Source organism: Lonchura striata, chromosome 9, assembly GCF_046129695.1.
Source record: "Lonchura striata isolate bLonStr1 chromosome 9, bLonStr1.mat, whole genome shotgun sequence".
Classification (NCBI taxonomy): Eukaryota; Metazoa; Chordata; class Aves; order Passeriformes; family Estrildidae; genus Lonchura; species Lonchura striata.
In genome coordinates, this window is record NC_134611.1 from 1,895,365 (window position 1) to 1,911,194 (window position 15,830).

General features: G+C 55.7%; 1 protein-coding gene across 10 annotated transcripts in view; it reads right to left on the reverse strand.

Annotated features, from left to right (window-relative positions):
• CACNA1E (calcium voltage-gated channel subunit alpha1 E) overlaps window positions 1-15,830 on the reverse strand; it is a 142,880-nt gene that overhangs the window by 33,623 nt on the left and 93,427 nt on the right. For 7 of the 10 annotated variants that reach the window (XR_002466839.3, XM_021545916.3, XM_021545922.3 and 4 more), the window contains 18 exons: window positions 14,846-14,961; window positions 13,852-13,905; window positions 13,389-13,514; window positions 12,939-13,148; window positions 11,581-11,693; window positions 11,225-11,337; window positions 10,983-11,114; window positions 10,602-10,674; window positions 10,108-10,225; window positions 9,761-9,828; window positions 8,062-8,159; window positions 5,025-5,081; window positions 3,579-4,151; window positions 3,196-3,470; window positions 2,409-2,568; window positions 1,782-1,911; window positions 1,250-1,309; window positions 878-984 (listed from right to left, as the gene is read on the reverse strand). Coding sequence is in view for 9 of the 10 variants with exons in the window: in XM_021545916.3 (XP_021401591.1) it covers window positions 878-984; window positions 1,250-1,309; window positions 1,782-1,911; window positions 2,409-2,568; window positions 3,196-3,470; window positions 3,579-4,151; window positions 5,025-5,081; window positions 8,062-8,159; window positions 9,761-9,828; window positions 10,108-10,225; window positions 10,602-10,674; window positions 10,983-11,114; window positions 11,225-11,337; window positions 11,581-11,693; window positions 12,939-13,148; window positions 13,389-13,514; window positions 13,852-13,905; window positions 14,846-14,961 (2,583 nt within the window). In the remaining variant the exon portion in view is untranslated. The remainder of the gene's footprint in view (window positions 1-877; window positions 985-1,249; window positions 1,310-1,781; window positions 1,912-2,408; window positions 2,569-3,195; window positions 3,471-3,578; window positions 4,152-5,024; window positions 5,082-8,061; window positions 8,160-9,760; window positions 9,829-10,107; window positions 10,226-10,601; window positions 10,675-10,982; window positions 11,115-11,224; window positions 11,338-11,580; window positions 11,694-12,938; window positions 13,149-13,388; window positions 13,515-13,851; window positions 13,906-14,845; window positions 14,962-15,830) is intronic. The other 3 variants (XM_077785285.1, XM_077785283.1, XM_077785284.1) reach the window with 1 other exon arrangement.

Here is a 15,830-nt window from a genome sequence, read left to right on the forward strand (position 1 = left end):
GTCACAGGCACAAAGAGAGAACAAGAGCGTGACAAAGGAGCCCGAGCCTCTCCTCTCTCCTCCTCTCCCTCCTCAATGAGGCAGCACAGCCCTGGGGACCAGGGGATGCCCCTTCCCTGCAAGCACCACCTTGGCACCACACATCCCTCCCTAAGCTCACTGCACCCCCTGCCCCAGCCAGCAGCACAGGGCACACCAGAGCAGCAGGAAACTCATCCCTCCATGGCATGGGCACCATGGACATCCCAGTAACCCACAGGTGCCACAAGCTCAGCATCAGAGCCCCATCTCCAAGCAAGGCTCAATGGGGACGCTGCAGGGCAAGCACACAGCCCTCTCTGTGATGCCTCAGAGGATGCTGGCACAAACCCCTCTGGCCTCATCCCCATTCCTGCAGGGCTCCAGAGCAATGTTTCCCTCAGATCAGAGGAAAAGTCACCAGCCAGGGGTGCCATTTCCAGCACAAACATGTTCAGAGGGCAGCTCCACCTGGCAGGCTGCTGCTTTTGCTGTGCACCCCAAGATGCATAGCAGGTGTGTAAGTCTAGCTCTGGCACCTTTAGGCCATTTTCACCCTCTCTAACAGCCTCTTCTGCTCTGTTTCAAATCCACTTGTACCACCAACTTCTTCCTAGCATCTCCCGCTTGCCTTGCCTTGCTCCCTGCCTGCTTTCTCACCAGCTTCTGAAAAACAAGGAGAAACACATCTCTGGAGCAGCCACACACCACTGCCAGGAGCCACACCAGAAGTAGAGCAGAAGGGTGCAGAGAAATAAAATACAAAAGGAAATCAGAGTCTTGTAGCCATGACAGTCTCATCCTTCTCTCACCCCAGCCCAGGGAAGGCAGGGAGCTGACAAGGACAAGGGCCACTTACGCCAAGGCAAAAGCCACCAGCGCTCCCACCACCACGATGAAATCCAGGATGTTCCAGAGGTCTCGGAAGTAGGAGCCATCCTGCAGGATCAAGCCCTGATCAATCATCTGGAGGGGAGATAGAGAAAAACAGGCAAGGAATGAGCAGCTCAGACACCAGGCTGGGGGACAGGGACACTGCAGAACCACCTGTGTCCCCGGGTGTAGGATTTTGTATTTTGTGGAAGCCTCAAAGCTGATAAAGGAGGTGCTGAGTGCTCTGGACCAGCACTGCTGAGAACCAAACTTTAAGGTCTCCACCATCTCAATTTTGGACCAGAGCTGCAAAGCTGAGCTATTTCCCAGGGATGTTGCATCCTGTCAGGGCTCTTACCTTGATCACCATCTCGAAGGTGAAGACACCAGTGAAGACGTAGTCGAAATACCTCAGCACCTGCAGACAGAGGGCACAGGTGTTCTGCAGCTGCTGCTGAGCAAACCGTGCCCACCCAGACACCCAGCTACAGCACCTTGCCTGGCTCAGAGGCAAAATGGGGACAGCCTTGACCTTAAGAGTTCAGGACAGCCCCAAACCCAGCCTGTGCAGGCAGGAAGGAAACATTCCCCATACAAATGATGCTGCTAGCCAGGATCACGTGCCCCATACCAGTGCCTGTACCAGTATCTCTCAATTACACTTTACAGCTGACCAGGCATCCTGGTTTCTCCCCAGGCTCTAAACCCCACGTGTAGGAAGCTGAGAGTGACTCCCACGGTTCACAACAGAAGGTGATGGGGGAGCACGGTGCAAGTGCCACCACGGGCTGCCCTGACCCTACAGATCCTGCCCACAGATCCCACAGAGCTAAAATCCTGCAGGAGCTCTGCCTGCACTGGTGGGGGCAGCGGGAGGGGGTTGCAATCACTTTGTTGCGGTCGGAGTTGGTGAGGACGGGATCCTCGGCGGCGAGGGCGATGCTGCTGGCAGCGATCACCAGGAGGATGCACATCTCGAAGTAGCGCAGGTTCACGATGTAGTGGCAGGCCCTCCTCACCCTGCAGGGACACAGCCCACACCCCACCTGTGAGCCCCTGGCCACGGCCACAGCCCATGTGCAAAGCCCACCCCGTATTGCCACCTTCCAGGGTGGCAGATGGGCAGCAAAGCCTGAGGAGCAGAAGAAGGGAGCCCAAGGGGCATTTGGGCTTTTTGGTCCCTCTTCTTTGCTGTCTCAGCCCCACAGCCTGGCAGGGAGAGTCCCTAAGAAATTGGGGTGCTTACTCTTCCAGGCTGCAGGATCTGGTGAAGAGCTATAAGGCAGCAGAAAACTGCAAGCAAATACAACAAACAAGGAATAAAAATTCCAATTTAGCAATCCGCAGCTGGGAGAGAGAGCCACGAGCTATGCCACTCTGTGGAACTCTGTGGCTGCTTATCAAGCCTGTCTGGGAGACACTCAGCTCCCTTCTCACAGGGATTCCCTGTTTTTGGTGATGTCTGGGGGTCCTTCCCCTTGGAGCCCTCCCCAGCCCCAGTGTGAAAAACTTCTCACGGGTTGGTGGTGCTGAAGATGAACATGGAGCTGTGCGGCACCATGGCTTTGCCCGTCTCGCTCTTTTCCTTCTTCCGCTTCTTCTTCTCCATTTCTTCCTCATCCTCTTTGGTCTCGGCCTCCTTTAAGGGGCTGGCTTCACCATCTGTCTTGTTGCTAACTGCAGGAAAGCGAGAGCCTTTGCCCGACCTTGCACCCAGACAACACCCTGGGGTGTCCCTGCCACCTGGGCAACCCTCCTCTGAATTTCTGCTCTGAATCCCTGTGCTGTTACAGGGAGAGGCACTAGGTAGGAAGAAAACATACCAGCTGCTGGCATGGAGCAGATGAAATGGGTTTAACAAGGCCAGTTTTCACCTTGCCGGTTAATTAATAGCCCTGTTTAAAGCAGCTCACCTTGACAGCGAGGATGCCGCTAAGGGGTTTGAGTGACAGTGAGCTGCCGGAGGCTACAGATGTTCCAGGAAAAACAGGGAATGCGAGAGTTTTGCCCAGGCAGAGAGGAAGGGGAAATGATGGATGAGATTAAGGGGTGGTGGGAAATGATGGATCAGATGAAGGGGTGGATGTGAAGAGGTGAGAAAGGGACACAGCATCCCCAGGGGATACTTGGCATATCAGCGTTTGGGCCCCCCTGCAAAACTGGGGTGAGATACTGCAAGGAGCAGCAAGGAGATCCCCCCCAGCCAATGGATGTGGACAGGAAAAGCCATGCAAGCGGCTTTCCATCCCCACGGCGTCCCCGAGGGCTGGGAGAGGGGCTCAGGAAAGAGAGACGGGTCCTCACTCTGTACCACAGCGGAGTCGTGGACATCGATCATGATGGCAGTGCTCTCGGTGGCCTTCTCGGTGTTGGGGGTGATGGAGGAGAGGTCGGGCTCGCTGCGGCTCACGCTGCGCCTGGGCTCCAGCAGCGCCTGCTCGCTCGTGTCCGGGCTGCTGCAGTCCTGCTCCGTCAGGTTGCCCGCCTTGCCCTGGGAGAGCTCGGGTGCGGCGTGTGGGGGGCTCCCCTTCTTGGCGGTCCCAATCAGATCGGCATCACCAGCAGGGACCCCGTTTGTCCTGCAGCAGGGACAGGGGAGAAAAGGAGGTGTGAGAAGATACGGGGACGGGAGAAGAAGAGAATACGAGGAGCTGTGGGACGGCCAGATGCCCTCTGCAGGCACCAACCTGATGGAATCCCCGCTCGCCTCTGGCTCCCCCGGAATCAGTGCCTCTGCTGCAGTCCGGTCCCCATCCTGTGCCCCCTCGGCGGTGCTGGCCTCCTCCAGCCCCATCTCCTGGCTGGCCGAGCGGCTCCCCAAGATGCCAGCTGTGTCCTTCCCCTCCATGCGGGCTCTGCGGTGCCGGCTGCGCCGCTGGCTCTGCCTCATCCTCGCCCTGTCCTCGATGCTGCCTCCTGCCCCGTCCTGTTCTCCTGGCTCACAGTTCCCATGGCAAGACTTCTGCTGCCACATGTCTCGCTTGGCCCGTGGCGATGTCCTGTCCTCCCCACCGCCGGGGTTGGCCCCTGGGACCGGCTGCTCGGGTCCCTCGCGCTCGGCCTTGGCCTGCTCCTCCGCGCATTTCTCCAGCGTGACACCCTCCCCGGGTCTCTTCCTGCGGAAGATGCTGGCGTGGGGATTGATGAGGGGCGGCTCGTCCTTGTTGATGCCCTCCTGGCTGGACATCTGCATGTGCCGGCGCAGCTGGCTCGTGCGCTGCTCCCACACCGACATGTGGTGCCGCCGGCGACGCTCCCGCCTGCAACGGGGCACGGCGAGGGGTCACCATCCCGGCTGCCCACGCCGTCCCCCCGGGGAAGCACCCACCCTGGGTTTCATCTGGGAATCCCAGACAGAGGGAAGTGCCAGCGCCAGGGTTACAGGCTGTGCTAAGGCTTCCTCGGTGTCCCTCTGCTGCTGGCGGGGACTGGAAACGGGGCTGGGAGTGTGCTTGTGCCCCTTCAGAAAGCATCAGGCTGATGGATGACCAGCCCCAGCAGCCTCGCTGCTGCCCTGAAGCTTTCAAGCAGTACGTCCAGTTTCTGGGAGCAGCCAGCATCCTGCCTTGCCCTATCCCAGACAGGCAGAGACCACCTTCCTCTTATGTGACTGCCTGGGGACACCTGAAATATGGGCCAAGCCCTCTTGCTGCATCCAGGGACCTCTTCTCGCCTGTCTCCCACACATCCCGGGTAGAAAACCTGCCCTGAGGCTCGAGGAGCAGCAATTTTGACTGTCTGAGGGCAAGGTGCTGCTTCTGGGCTACGCCACGAAACCTTTGCAGCGTCGTAAAGCAACACCCTGGAGAAGACAAGACGTGCCCTTCCCGACACCCCCACGGCACAGGGAAACACCCAGGAGCACACACGGGCACGGGCACCGCGCACACCCACGGGCAGCGAGCGACGGGCACCGGCACCGCGGCACCGCGCACGGGAGATCCGCGTACAGCCAGGGGAGCACGGGGCACACGGGTACGGCACACACACACACACACACACACACAAAATGAATTTCCACTCCCGTCCTGCCGGCCAGGCCGGAGGGGAGCGGGGTGTGCCCCGGCCCCGCGGACGGACGCACAGACAGCACAGGAGCCACAGACGGACACGCGCCCCCGCCGCCCACATACAGGTGGCTGCTGCGTGGCTCCCACATCGACATGTGGTGTCTCCTCCGCCTGTCTCTTCTGCGGAGGAAAAACAAACGGGTTCAATCCCCTCCTTCCACTCGTGTGGGCAGCGCACAGAGCTGTCCCCCCTCCCTGGGCAGGGCTCATCCTGGCCCTCTGCATCCACGGTGAGCCCCCACGGGCACGCCGGTCAAGGGCTGCCCACACTCGCGCTGGCACTCCGTTCCCTGGGAGCTTTCCCCACGTCGTGCACGGGGAGAGCAGTGCAGGCTCCGGTCCTTCAGAACCTCCAAGATATCCTTGGATACTTAACCGCTGGCTCAAACTGCTCCAAATCCACTTCTCCCAAGAAACACGTGGCAATTGGAAAGAGGAAGCAATGCATCAGGCCAGCCCTGAGCTGCTCAGAGCCACCACCATGAGCTCACGCTGCCTTGGGAGCACAGAAGGGAAGGTGAACTTCCCCAGCAAACACAAGGCACGAGGCCAGGTTGAGATGCCGCAGAGCTGCTGTCACCTGAGCAGCCCCCACACAGAGCAAGTTAACAGGGCTGGCAGGGTGAGATTCCAGGCTTTAACCTTTGCCTCTACATAGAAAAAATTCGGAAACACACAGCTTCGAGAACGCTGCTCTGAGAATGTGCAATCATAGAAACACAGAACATCCTGAGTCTGAAGGGACCCACAAGGATCACTGAATCCAGCTCCCAGCCCTTCACAGGACAACCCCAAGAATCCCACCTTGTGCCTGACAGCACTGTCCAAATGCTTCTTGAGCTCTGGCAGGCATGCTGTCATAACCACTTTCCAACAGCTTGAAGACATTCCCCCTTGTCCTATCACTTGTCAAAAAAACAGAATTCAGAAGTCCCTCTTCAGCTCTCTCAAGGTGCTCCAAGGTCTCCAGGCTTAACAACCTCAATCCCCCCAGCCCCAGCTCAGAGGAGAGCTGCTCCACTCATGCTGGTGCTCATGGTCTCCATGGATCCCGGTGCACGGGAAGGGCCCAGTGCCACGCTCAAGGCAGGGCTGGAGCTGCCAGCACCCCCAGCATTCCCACAAGGAGCTGCCGAGCCTCCAGACGCAGCCACGCAGCACGTCCGGCACCAATGCATGCCGGTGCATCGCTCAACGCGCGCCAGCGCCCGCACGCGCCCGGCTGGCAGCCCCGAGCCATCTGCACCCAGGTGTACAAACACAGCACTCCCACGGGCACCCACGCCATCCCTGGCCACGTGGGAACACCCGTGCATCCCCACTGCTGGCAGGAACACCCATGCCAACCTGCAGGTGCCAGGTACCCACCTGCGTCCAAAGGCAGAGCCCGGCTCTGAGCTCCCTTCTGTGCCAGCTCTGCTCTGCCCTGGCCACCACTGTGTCGTCCCCACAGTCTCCTCACAAGCTCAGCACCAACAAAAGCACGCCAGACCTGAGGCTGACCATATCAGCAAGCCTAACCCGTGGCATCTACTGCCTGGGCCTGACCCCAGTCCATCCTGGTGAGTGGGAGGAGCTGGAAAAAAGCCCCATGAATATCAATACCTCCCCTTTCAGTGCCAGCAGAACAACAAGGAAAGGTTGAAAAGCTCTGTTTTCCCAACCAGCTCGATCTGGCAATGACTAGAGAGCTCTATCAGGGATGTGCAGTGTGGGCAAATCCTTTACTGCCCTAATATATTCCATCTCCCCCTCTTCCTCTCTCCTATCTGTCCGTTCCTCAGCCTCTCCCGCAGCCTTAAGCTCTCTATTCCCTCACTTTTTCCAACACATTCCCACTGGTATCCAGAAACAGAGCCAACATACAGACTCCACCACCTCGCCCCTAAAACCCCCTTGTACTTGGGCAGACAGATTTATTATGAATAACCCAACAGCCCAAATCCAGGGTAAAATCTGTGGCTGCTGCGGGATCAGGCAGGCCTTACAAGCACACCCTGTTCCTGCTGCCCCTAAAACCATGCAGGATTTGGGACCACAGCATCCCCCCACTGCCAAACCAGGGAGGGGACTGTTCCCAAGGCTGCCTCTGACCCCCCCAGATCAGCACTCGCCTGAAGACAGCAGTTTCTCTCAGCAAATCTGCAAGAGATTCTGCCGTGTACAAGCTTGGCTGGGTTTCAAAGCATAACAAAACCTAAAATTCCCTGGGAAGGGATTCTATAAAAAAAAAAAAAAAAAAAAAAAAAGAAGAGGGGAAAAAAATAAAATAATCCCTTCAGCTGTACTGAAATGTACTGTTTTGGGAAACAAATCAAAACGCCTCGTTCCAATGTTGACTTTGAAAGTTTTATGTGATTTAGACCATATGACACCGCAAAATAAAGAGAAAAAAGGCAGCTAGGAAGAGAAAAACTGAAATTTCTCCTGCTGAAATGCAGAGACAAGGCTTCTTAACACCATGCTGGAGGTTTATGTGGTTTGGGGCTTTTTTTTTCTCACCCAAATCAAATTTTTGAACAATCAAACATGGTTTCACAAACCCGCTCCATCTTTCCTTAACTGCATTCGCTCCCAAGGAAGGAGCCTGAGGGAGATTTGTGACACCACTGCTCCCTTCTCCCCCAGCCCTGGCTGCTCTCCTGCAGCTTTGCCATGAAGAAACATTCCCCAGGAACAAATATCACCCCTCCTCAAGAATAACTTGAGATCCTTTCCTCCTCCCCAGCCTCCTACCATCAGCCCTGAGTGCTTGAGCTCTATATTTGGGGCAGAAAGCCTCTTTTAGCATATTTTTGCCATGCCCAAGCACTGAGGCTGCAGCTTGGTGCAGAGGTTGGCAATTTCAGGAGCTCCCTGGAGGGCTGTTCCCCATGCTGCCACCTCCCTAAAAACACTGCTGCTCATGGGGAGCACACTCCTCGACCTCCATCCACCTTCAGGAAGATGCCCAGAGAGGGGGTCACCTCATGTGGGGACCCCTTTTTTCTTGTTGGCAGCCCCCCCAGCCAGCCAGGCCAGGCTCTGCTGCAGCTCTGTGCCCTTCCAAGCCTGGCTGGGCTCAGGAGGGTCACCAGGGTGGTGCTGGGGAGTCACTCACTCGATAGCAGGCATGTTTGGGGCAGACATGGGGCTGACTTCTTTGGCTTTCTGAAGGGCATGCTTCTGGTTAAAGGCCTCCTCTTCCTCCTGCTCGTCCTGCAAAGGAAACAGGGCATTGCTCAGGGGTGTGCCAGGGCTCTGAGGGAAAGCTCAGCCATCGGGAGCAGCGAGGGATGTGCAGGGCAGCCCTGCACACTGAGGGACTGAGGGGGACCCAAACTTCTGATGCCTTGAAGTGGCTACCTAGAACAGAGGCTAGACAAGGTGAAGAGAATAAACATTCATTTTTTCTAAGGGATAATAGATATCCACCTTCAATAGGCACACTTTGGGCAGTCAAAGCCTCCCAGTATGGACAATGCTCGCAAGTTTTTCAGACAATTATAAGTTTGGTCCATTTACATTTCAAGATTTAATCCTCCAATTTCACCTTCAGGTAATGAAGTCATATTCCCCCAGTTTACTCCTCCTCATTTCACTTTTTGTTGATACTTTTCAGGGCCTGAGGCAGTAAGGCGTCCTTGAGTTTCAGGCCCGGAGGGATTGTTTTGTGTGACCAGACTGTGAAGACAGTTGCTAACACTTTATATGGGATTTAGAGTTGTGCAGTAATGCAGTACAGGATTTGAAAAATATAAAATTTTAAGGCATCACTTCCAGAGACACTTCATTTCCCTTGTGCTGTGGGGATGCAGGTTCCCCACTACACCAGATCTTCCTCAAGGCATCAGTGCTGCTTAAATAAGTGAACCCAGCCCACTCCAGGCAAGAGCTGGGCTGAGCATGGTGGGACAACCCCAGACAGCACAGACCAGCTCAGCCTCCCTTCTTCACAGCCACAGGGGCCAGACAGGCACCCCCCAAACCGAGTGGGAGGTAAGGCATCCATGAATGACCCCGGCAGAGACCGGATCGCTTTAATGAGTATGGTTGTGTCTCGGGAGCAAAGAATGTCATTAGGAGTCATTAGCGAGCATTCAGCCTTTTCAAAAACTCAGCGCTCTCCTAATTGATGCTGCCGATACCCGTGGGGCTCTCCCATCCCTCGCACCCCAGCCCCTGGAAGTGCCATCTGCACCCTCCCACCGTGGGAGAACCCCTGCACACTTCTCTGAGGCAAACCAGCACCGTGCCCCCTTTCAGGTCAGATTTACAGCCCCTCAGTGAGCCCCAGGGATGTGAGTAATAGCCCAGGCTCCACAGAAATCTGGTCACCCCCAGGATCACTGGTCTGCTCCGAAGAGTGGACACGACTCTTGCAGCTCTCTCCTACTCACCGTTATCCAGATCGTGCCCCAACAATTTTGCATTCCCCAGATATTGCCCAGCATGGTCATAAAAGCAGCTGAACACCAGTCTAAATTGCATCTTAAATCACATCTGCTGCCCACATCTATGGGCAAATGGGGAATAAATATTGACACCACTGGAAAATGCTTCCCACTCCACATCTCCAGAGTGCTGGGGCAGAAAACAGTCCCCACATCAGGTCCCATCCAACGGATGAGGGTTATCTCCACCTGCCTGATGGCAAACGGGACTGGGGAGTTTAAATGGAGAAAGAGTTAAAGCCATACTTGAAGTGTGGGTGTTCCTGGAAGGACCAGCAGGTTTAAGCGTTTTCCTTAAATCAAAGCCTAAATGGCTTTGCCCCCACTTTCTCCACAGGAGAAGGAAAAGGAGCAGCAGGAACGTACCTTGGTGAGCTCCTGAGCGTTGGCCAGGTTGTCCACGGCAATGGCCAAGAAAACATTCAGCAGAGTATCTGAGAGCAGCTAAGGATGCACAAGCCGTGTGTTAAGGACATGTGTATCTGCAGCTCCCAAGGAGCCCAGCCAAAGGCACAACCTCCTCACCCATCCCACAGAAACAGCCCTCAGTGACCTCCCCACAGCTCCTTCTCTGCCTTTGGGACACCCAGCGCTGCCAGATGTGTGTGGTGGGTGTCCCTCAGCTGGGAGGGGAAGAAGGGGAGGGGGATGCCCCCAGAGAAGGTGAGGAGATGGGGTTGTCAGCACTGCAAGCGCAGCAGCCCAGTGGATACAGTTCCCAAACAAGGTGAGGACGATGAAGTAGATGGAGGACCACATCCCTGAGCGCACACCTCCCTGGGAGCGGATGCCGTTGTACATCACCTCGTTCCAGTCCTCGCCCGTCAGGATCTGCGGGGACACAAGGCAGCACCTCTGTCCCCTGCACCTGCCCATCACCTGCACATCTGTGCCCCCAGCGGGCAGGCAGCATGCACAGAGATCCCCTGCAGTGGATCACCCAGCTCTGCAGCGCCTGAGAGAGATCCCACTGCTCACTGATGAGGACTTAAAGCCTCCTCAGAAGAGTTTTGAAACTCTTCATCTTCTGCAACAGAGGTGGAAGAGTTTCCATCTCTTTCTGACCACTCTGTTGTGGAGGAGAGGGAGGAAGCAACAGCTGATAGAGGGGAACTTGTTTGGTGTAAAGAGCCCCTCCCTGCCACAGGGGAGAAAGCAGCTGGTGCCAAGTCCCTTTGCTTGAGTCTCCTGGCAGCCCAGCTCCTACCTGAAACACCGTCATGATGGCTGCAGGGAAGGTGTCAAAGTTGGCCGAGGGAGTCCCATCCATGAAGTTAAACCTGGAAAGGGAACAAGGGAGGTGAAATACCAAAGTCACCAAACCCCTGACTGCTGTGCTATCAGTTCCCTTGTGTTTAGGAGGGCCTTTCCCCACTCTAGAAGAGGTCTCTTGAGCATTTCGTGCCAGAAACCAGAAGGTCTCCTGGCCTGAAGGACCAACACAGCTCAAAGGCTGCCCTCAAGCAGGGATTTTGGTGTGGGAAGAGACTGAGGGGGAAGGTACAGTCTTGCTGGGCACCTGAAGAGGGTATCACCACTTGGCTTTAATGCCAAGAAACTCCTGTTCCTCAGCCTTGAAATGACATACCTGCCTCCAAACAGCTGCATTCCCAGCAGGGCAAAGACTACAATGAAGAGGAAGAGGAGGAAGAGCAGACTGATAATAGATTTCATGGAGCTCATCAGCGAGACCACCAAATTCCTCAGGGATGCCCAGTACCTAGAAAACAGAGATATTGCTGGAACAATGCCAGAGATGCTGGAGAGCAGCAGTGACTGGATCTGGGCTGCAGCCACAGTCTGAGACAGGCGCTGATGGTGGGTACGCACTTGGTTATTTTAAATATCCGCAGGAGACGAAGAGCTCGTAGGACACTGATCCCAAAAGAGGTTCCAGGCCTGAATATAGCCCAAACCACTTCAAAGATGCTTCCCACTGTGACCTGAGAAGCAGACACAGCCATAAGTCAAAGACAGGTTCAGCATGGGCTGCTGCAGGGAATCTTAACAGCCCCGAAGGTGAGGCACCCACTACCCAGTCCAGGACCTGGTGCCTCAGGCTGTCCCGGCAGAAAGTGCTCCCTGCCCACTGTGAGGGCCACCCTTATCTCCCCCTTGGTGCCTTGCATTGCAGACCCCTGCCAAACATCTCCCCCCACACCCACAGCATCCCTGGGGCTGCTCACCCCACAGTCGAAGCAGTTGAAGGAAGAATGGAAGTAAAGGCGTGGGCCCATCCCGTACATCTTCAAGGACATCTCCAGAAGGAAGAGCCCAAGAAACAGGAACTCTGCATAGTCTGGAAGACAAAACCCAAGCGTGCTTGAGGCACTGAGCTGTGTGGAGCATGGTGCATGCACCCACCAGTTGAGCATCTGGCAGGCCACAGAGATGGGACAAGTCAAGGACCACGCTGCATCCCCAAACTTTCAGGGTTTGGGATGAGGGAATTTGATCTGTGAGGAGCTAAACTGTATGTAAAAGAGCATCAGGCCCACGAGTTAATCATTCAGGGAAGATGCACCAGTGTCCCAGGGGACTGAGAGGACCAGACACGGCCAGCATGGAGCAGAGCAGCTCTTTGTCATTAAACTACAGCGGCTGAGGAGCCTACAAAGGCATCAACCACACAGCACTGTAGGGGAATATTATCAACCTGGATTAAAATCATTGCATGGCTGGAATTTGGCCAGGGAAACAGAGCCGAACAGCCAAGAGCCAGTGAAAAGCCTTTCCAGCTATTTCATGAACATTTAGCAGGCAAGAGCCTGACTCTTCACCTTTCCCAGAAGATGTTTCTCACCACGACCAGCTGCCGCACCACACTGCAGCGTGCTGGGAGCCCGGCAGGCCTGAGCCTACTGCTGCAGATTTGGGTAGAGCTGGGGCTTGACATGTGACACATTTTCAAGGTGAGGAAGAATGACACATCTGAGAAAGCAGCACTGTCCCCACTGCAGCAGCTCAGGAGTGACATGTGGGGCTGACCACGCTGCTCTGCAGTAGCCCACACTGCAGTGCTTCTGAGACCTGACCTTGTGCCCTGGCCCATGCTGGGCTCAGGGAGGCTCCATAACTGGGAACCTCCAAGGCTGGGATTCCCTCACCATGCTCTGCACAAGGATTTTAACCAGGATGTCCCATCCCTGCACATGGCCACCTTTCTGGCAATGGCTTATGCACATTCAAAAGTGGTTCTCCAGAAAGCTTTCCATCACCACTGTTCACAGTTTTGGGATAAACTCCACTGAGACTGGCAGTGTTTCTCTTTAATGACAAACACATCAGACCTGAAGGACACAGAGCCAGCACAACTCCTCCATGTTTGCTCACAAGGCTGAGACATCCCTCAGTGGCCACAGGGCCAAGGGCAAAGCTGAATTAAACATCTCTGCATGGTCATTTGTTATCAACAATGGATGGAGCTGAGGTTATTCCCCACCCAGCTCCACACCAGCAAGACTGTGGTGGGACTCATCCCTGTGTGCCTCGGGACAAGCAGCGAGGGTGTGCTGCAACACTCTCCCACCTACACCAAACTCACAGAGGAAGTGGGTGAGCCAGGCTGGCTGGTTGTGATGGACGATGGCCACGCAGGCAGTGTTGAGAGCCACCAGGCTCAGGACGATCCAGTAGAAGACCTGGGATTTGACCATGTGGCGGACAGAGATGCGAAGGAGCCGCTCCTTGTGCCGCAAGTAGGAGGCACCGTCCACCCTGGCACCTTTGAGGCCAGATTGACTTGAGGGGTTACCTAAAGGAAAAAAAAGGAGAACAAGGAGTTGGATGCTCCAGCCTCCCCTGCAATCTGAGACAGGACAGATTGTTCTTATGAGCACAACTCATCCAGAGAATTTTTACGTGGCAGCAGGAGGTTTGCTGCTAAACTAGCAGAGATGTCTGGTTTGTGACACTCTCTGTGTGATGGGTGGGACTCTGGGAACCCAATCAGCTAACAGAGGTTTGGGGTAAGCAAACTGCAGACTGCACTGACCCAAGGTTGGATTAAGACGTCTCCTCTGCGCCAGCCTCCGCTCGCCCACGGAGGCGATGTCGACACAGTGCTCGTCACCCGACATGGCATCCGTGCGGTTCCGCTTGATGGTGGCTCGCCTGAGCACTGGGAAGGCAAGAGGAACAAGTGTTGGAGTCTCAGTGGCCCAACTCTGCCAGTAGCCAGCCCATTGGATCAGGACCTGGTGATCAGTACCCAGGCCTGGTAACAGGACAAAGAGACCCAAGTGATCCTAGTCCACAGCTATCCCTTGTGTGGGATCAGACACCTCCCAGCCCCCACGCTCTCTCAGGAGTTATGGTGCCAATCCACCTCCCCGCACCCCTCTCTTGGGCTGCAGACCCCACTGGGGCCTCCCCATCACAGCTGGAAGGTCTGAGCCTCCAGCTCTAGGCAGGCAGAAGGAAGGGCAGGCAGATTTTAAGGGCATTGCTGGTCTTACCGTCTAAGGCTGAGGTCCCCGAATTTTTGTTCTCTTCGGCCAGCATGACTTCCTCTACGCAAAACACAGTTCAGCATCAGGAGACAAGGCACTGTCATGTATCACTGCCTGGTACTTAAGAACCTCCCCCAGCCCAGAGGCTGGCTCTGCAAACTTTTACCAAGTATTGCTTAAGGGCCCAAAAGCAAATTCTGGAGGGTGGCAAGTGGCTGCTACCAAACATCACAAGAAAGAAGAATTACTTTTGATCAGCCCTCCTCCCTCCACTGTCATTAAGCTCATGAAGGAAGATGAATATTGTGAGCGGGTCTGGGGCTCAAACAATCCAGCCCAGGGCTAAAACTGAGGTCTGGTGCCCAGGACTCATTTGAAGACACCCATCTTTTACAAGTCTGAACGCTGGATGAAAGAGTAAATCTTCCCTTCCCAGAGCTGAATGCACTGGCCTCATTCCTAGGAGGAGCAAGCAAGGACATGGGCTGTGGCAGTTTGGGAACCAGCACCCACTGACTGCCATGCCTGGTATCAGGAGGGAGCCTGGAACCTCCAGCACTCCCAGCCCAGGTCCAGGAGTCCCAAGGTAGGAACCAGTAAGTTCATCCCGTCCAGATGGCTCCAGGAGGAGATTTAAGTGGAAAACCCACTGCCCACCACTGCAGGGGACTCCAGCAAATGCCAGGAGAGAGAAAACCATGGCATAGCACAGCTGACGGCCGTGTTGCTCACAGCCTCCCTGGAGATGCAACGTGCTTCGTGCACAGAATGTGACAATTCCATGCCACCGAACATGAGGACTCACTGGAGCTTGGTGATATCCTTGCTTGCAGCCTGGTGGGACCATCCCACCAAGCTCACCCATGCACTCAGCATCACCACGTGAGCACCTTGGACACTTCAGGGTTCAGAGATTCCTTTCCATCCCCAGAACCCCACACACCCAGCAGTCTGTGGTGCCCGTTGTCCCCCCAGATGTCCCCTGGGCACCGTTCTTTACCCGCTTTGTCTATCCACGCCCGGTAGCCGTTGAGCTCCCGCTCGATCTGCTGCTGGCGCCGCAGCTTCATGAAGGCTCGGCGGTTCTCCACGCGCTCTCTCTCTTTGGCAAACTCCCTGGGGAAGGGCAGAAGGGAGGGCTGAGAGCAGGGCCGAGGGGCAGCAGGACGCCCGGGGGCTGGGGAACCACAGCACAGGAAGCAGAGACCGAGGTGGTTGCTGGGGATGTGCACGGCTATCCCCAGCCAAAGTGTGGCCAGAGGATGGGAGAATGATCAGGGAGGAGAAAAGCAGACTGGATGGATGTGAGCAAACGCCCTGCTTGATTGCTCAGTCCTGCATGCTCCAGCTGGGAGCTGCTGCTCCTCAGGGAGGATGATCCCAGTGCCACCCAACTCCAGAGCCAGCTCAGCTTCTGTGTGTCCCTCCAGGGAATAAAAACTGGGCACTGTGAGGAGGCACTGAGGGGATGGAGGAGGGAGGGTCCTGTCCCTTGCCTTCACCTCCTCCTCTGAATCCTTTTCCTTTCCAGCCTATCCTTGGAGTATTTTCCCAGAACCTGAGACATGCCTGTCCTCCTCTGGATCTCAGGGTCTCACAGGAGCTGTCCAGGTGTGATGACCAGCACAGAGGCTCCCTGCCTCATCCCCAGGTTCCTGCATCTACAGAACTCCAGCCCACACCCTCAGCCTCTTCCCGGTCCCAGGACGCTGCGAGGGAAGCGTGATTACAAAGAGCAAATGGCACTGTTCTCTCTGTGAGAGGAACATCTCTCTCCCCAGAGACCAGCATCAATCTCAGGCCTCAGAAAAATAAAAACTATTCCAAAGACCGGAAAGAGCTGGTCTGTCTGCTGCAGAGAGTGTTCAAGTGCATTACCCCAGCTGAGCTATTACACCCTGATGCTGTGTGGGTTTTTGCATGTGCGTGTGTGTGTCTGTGTGTGTGTGAGAGAGTGTGTTTGTGTGGAAAGCCCGGAATGTTCC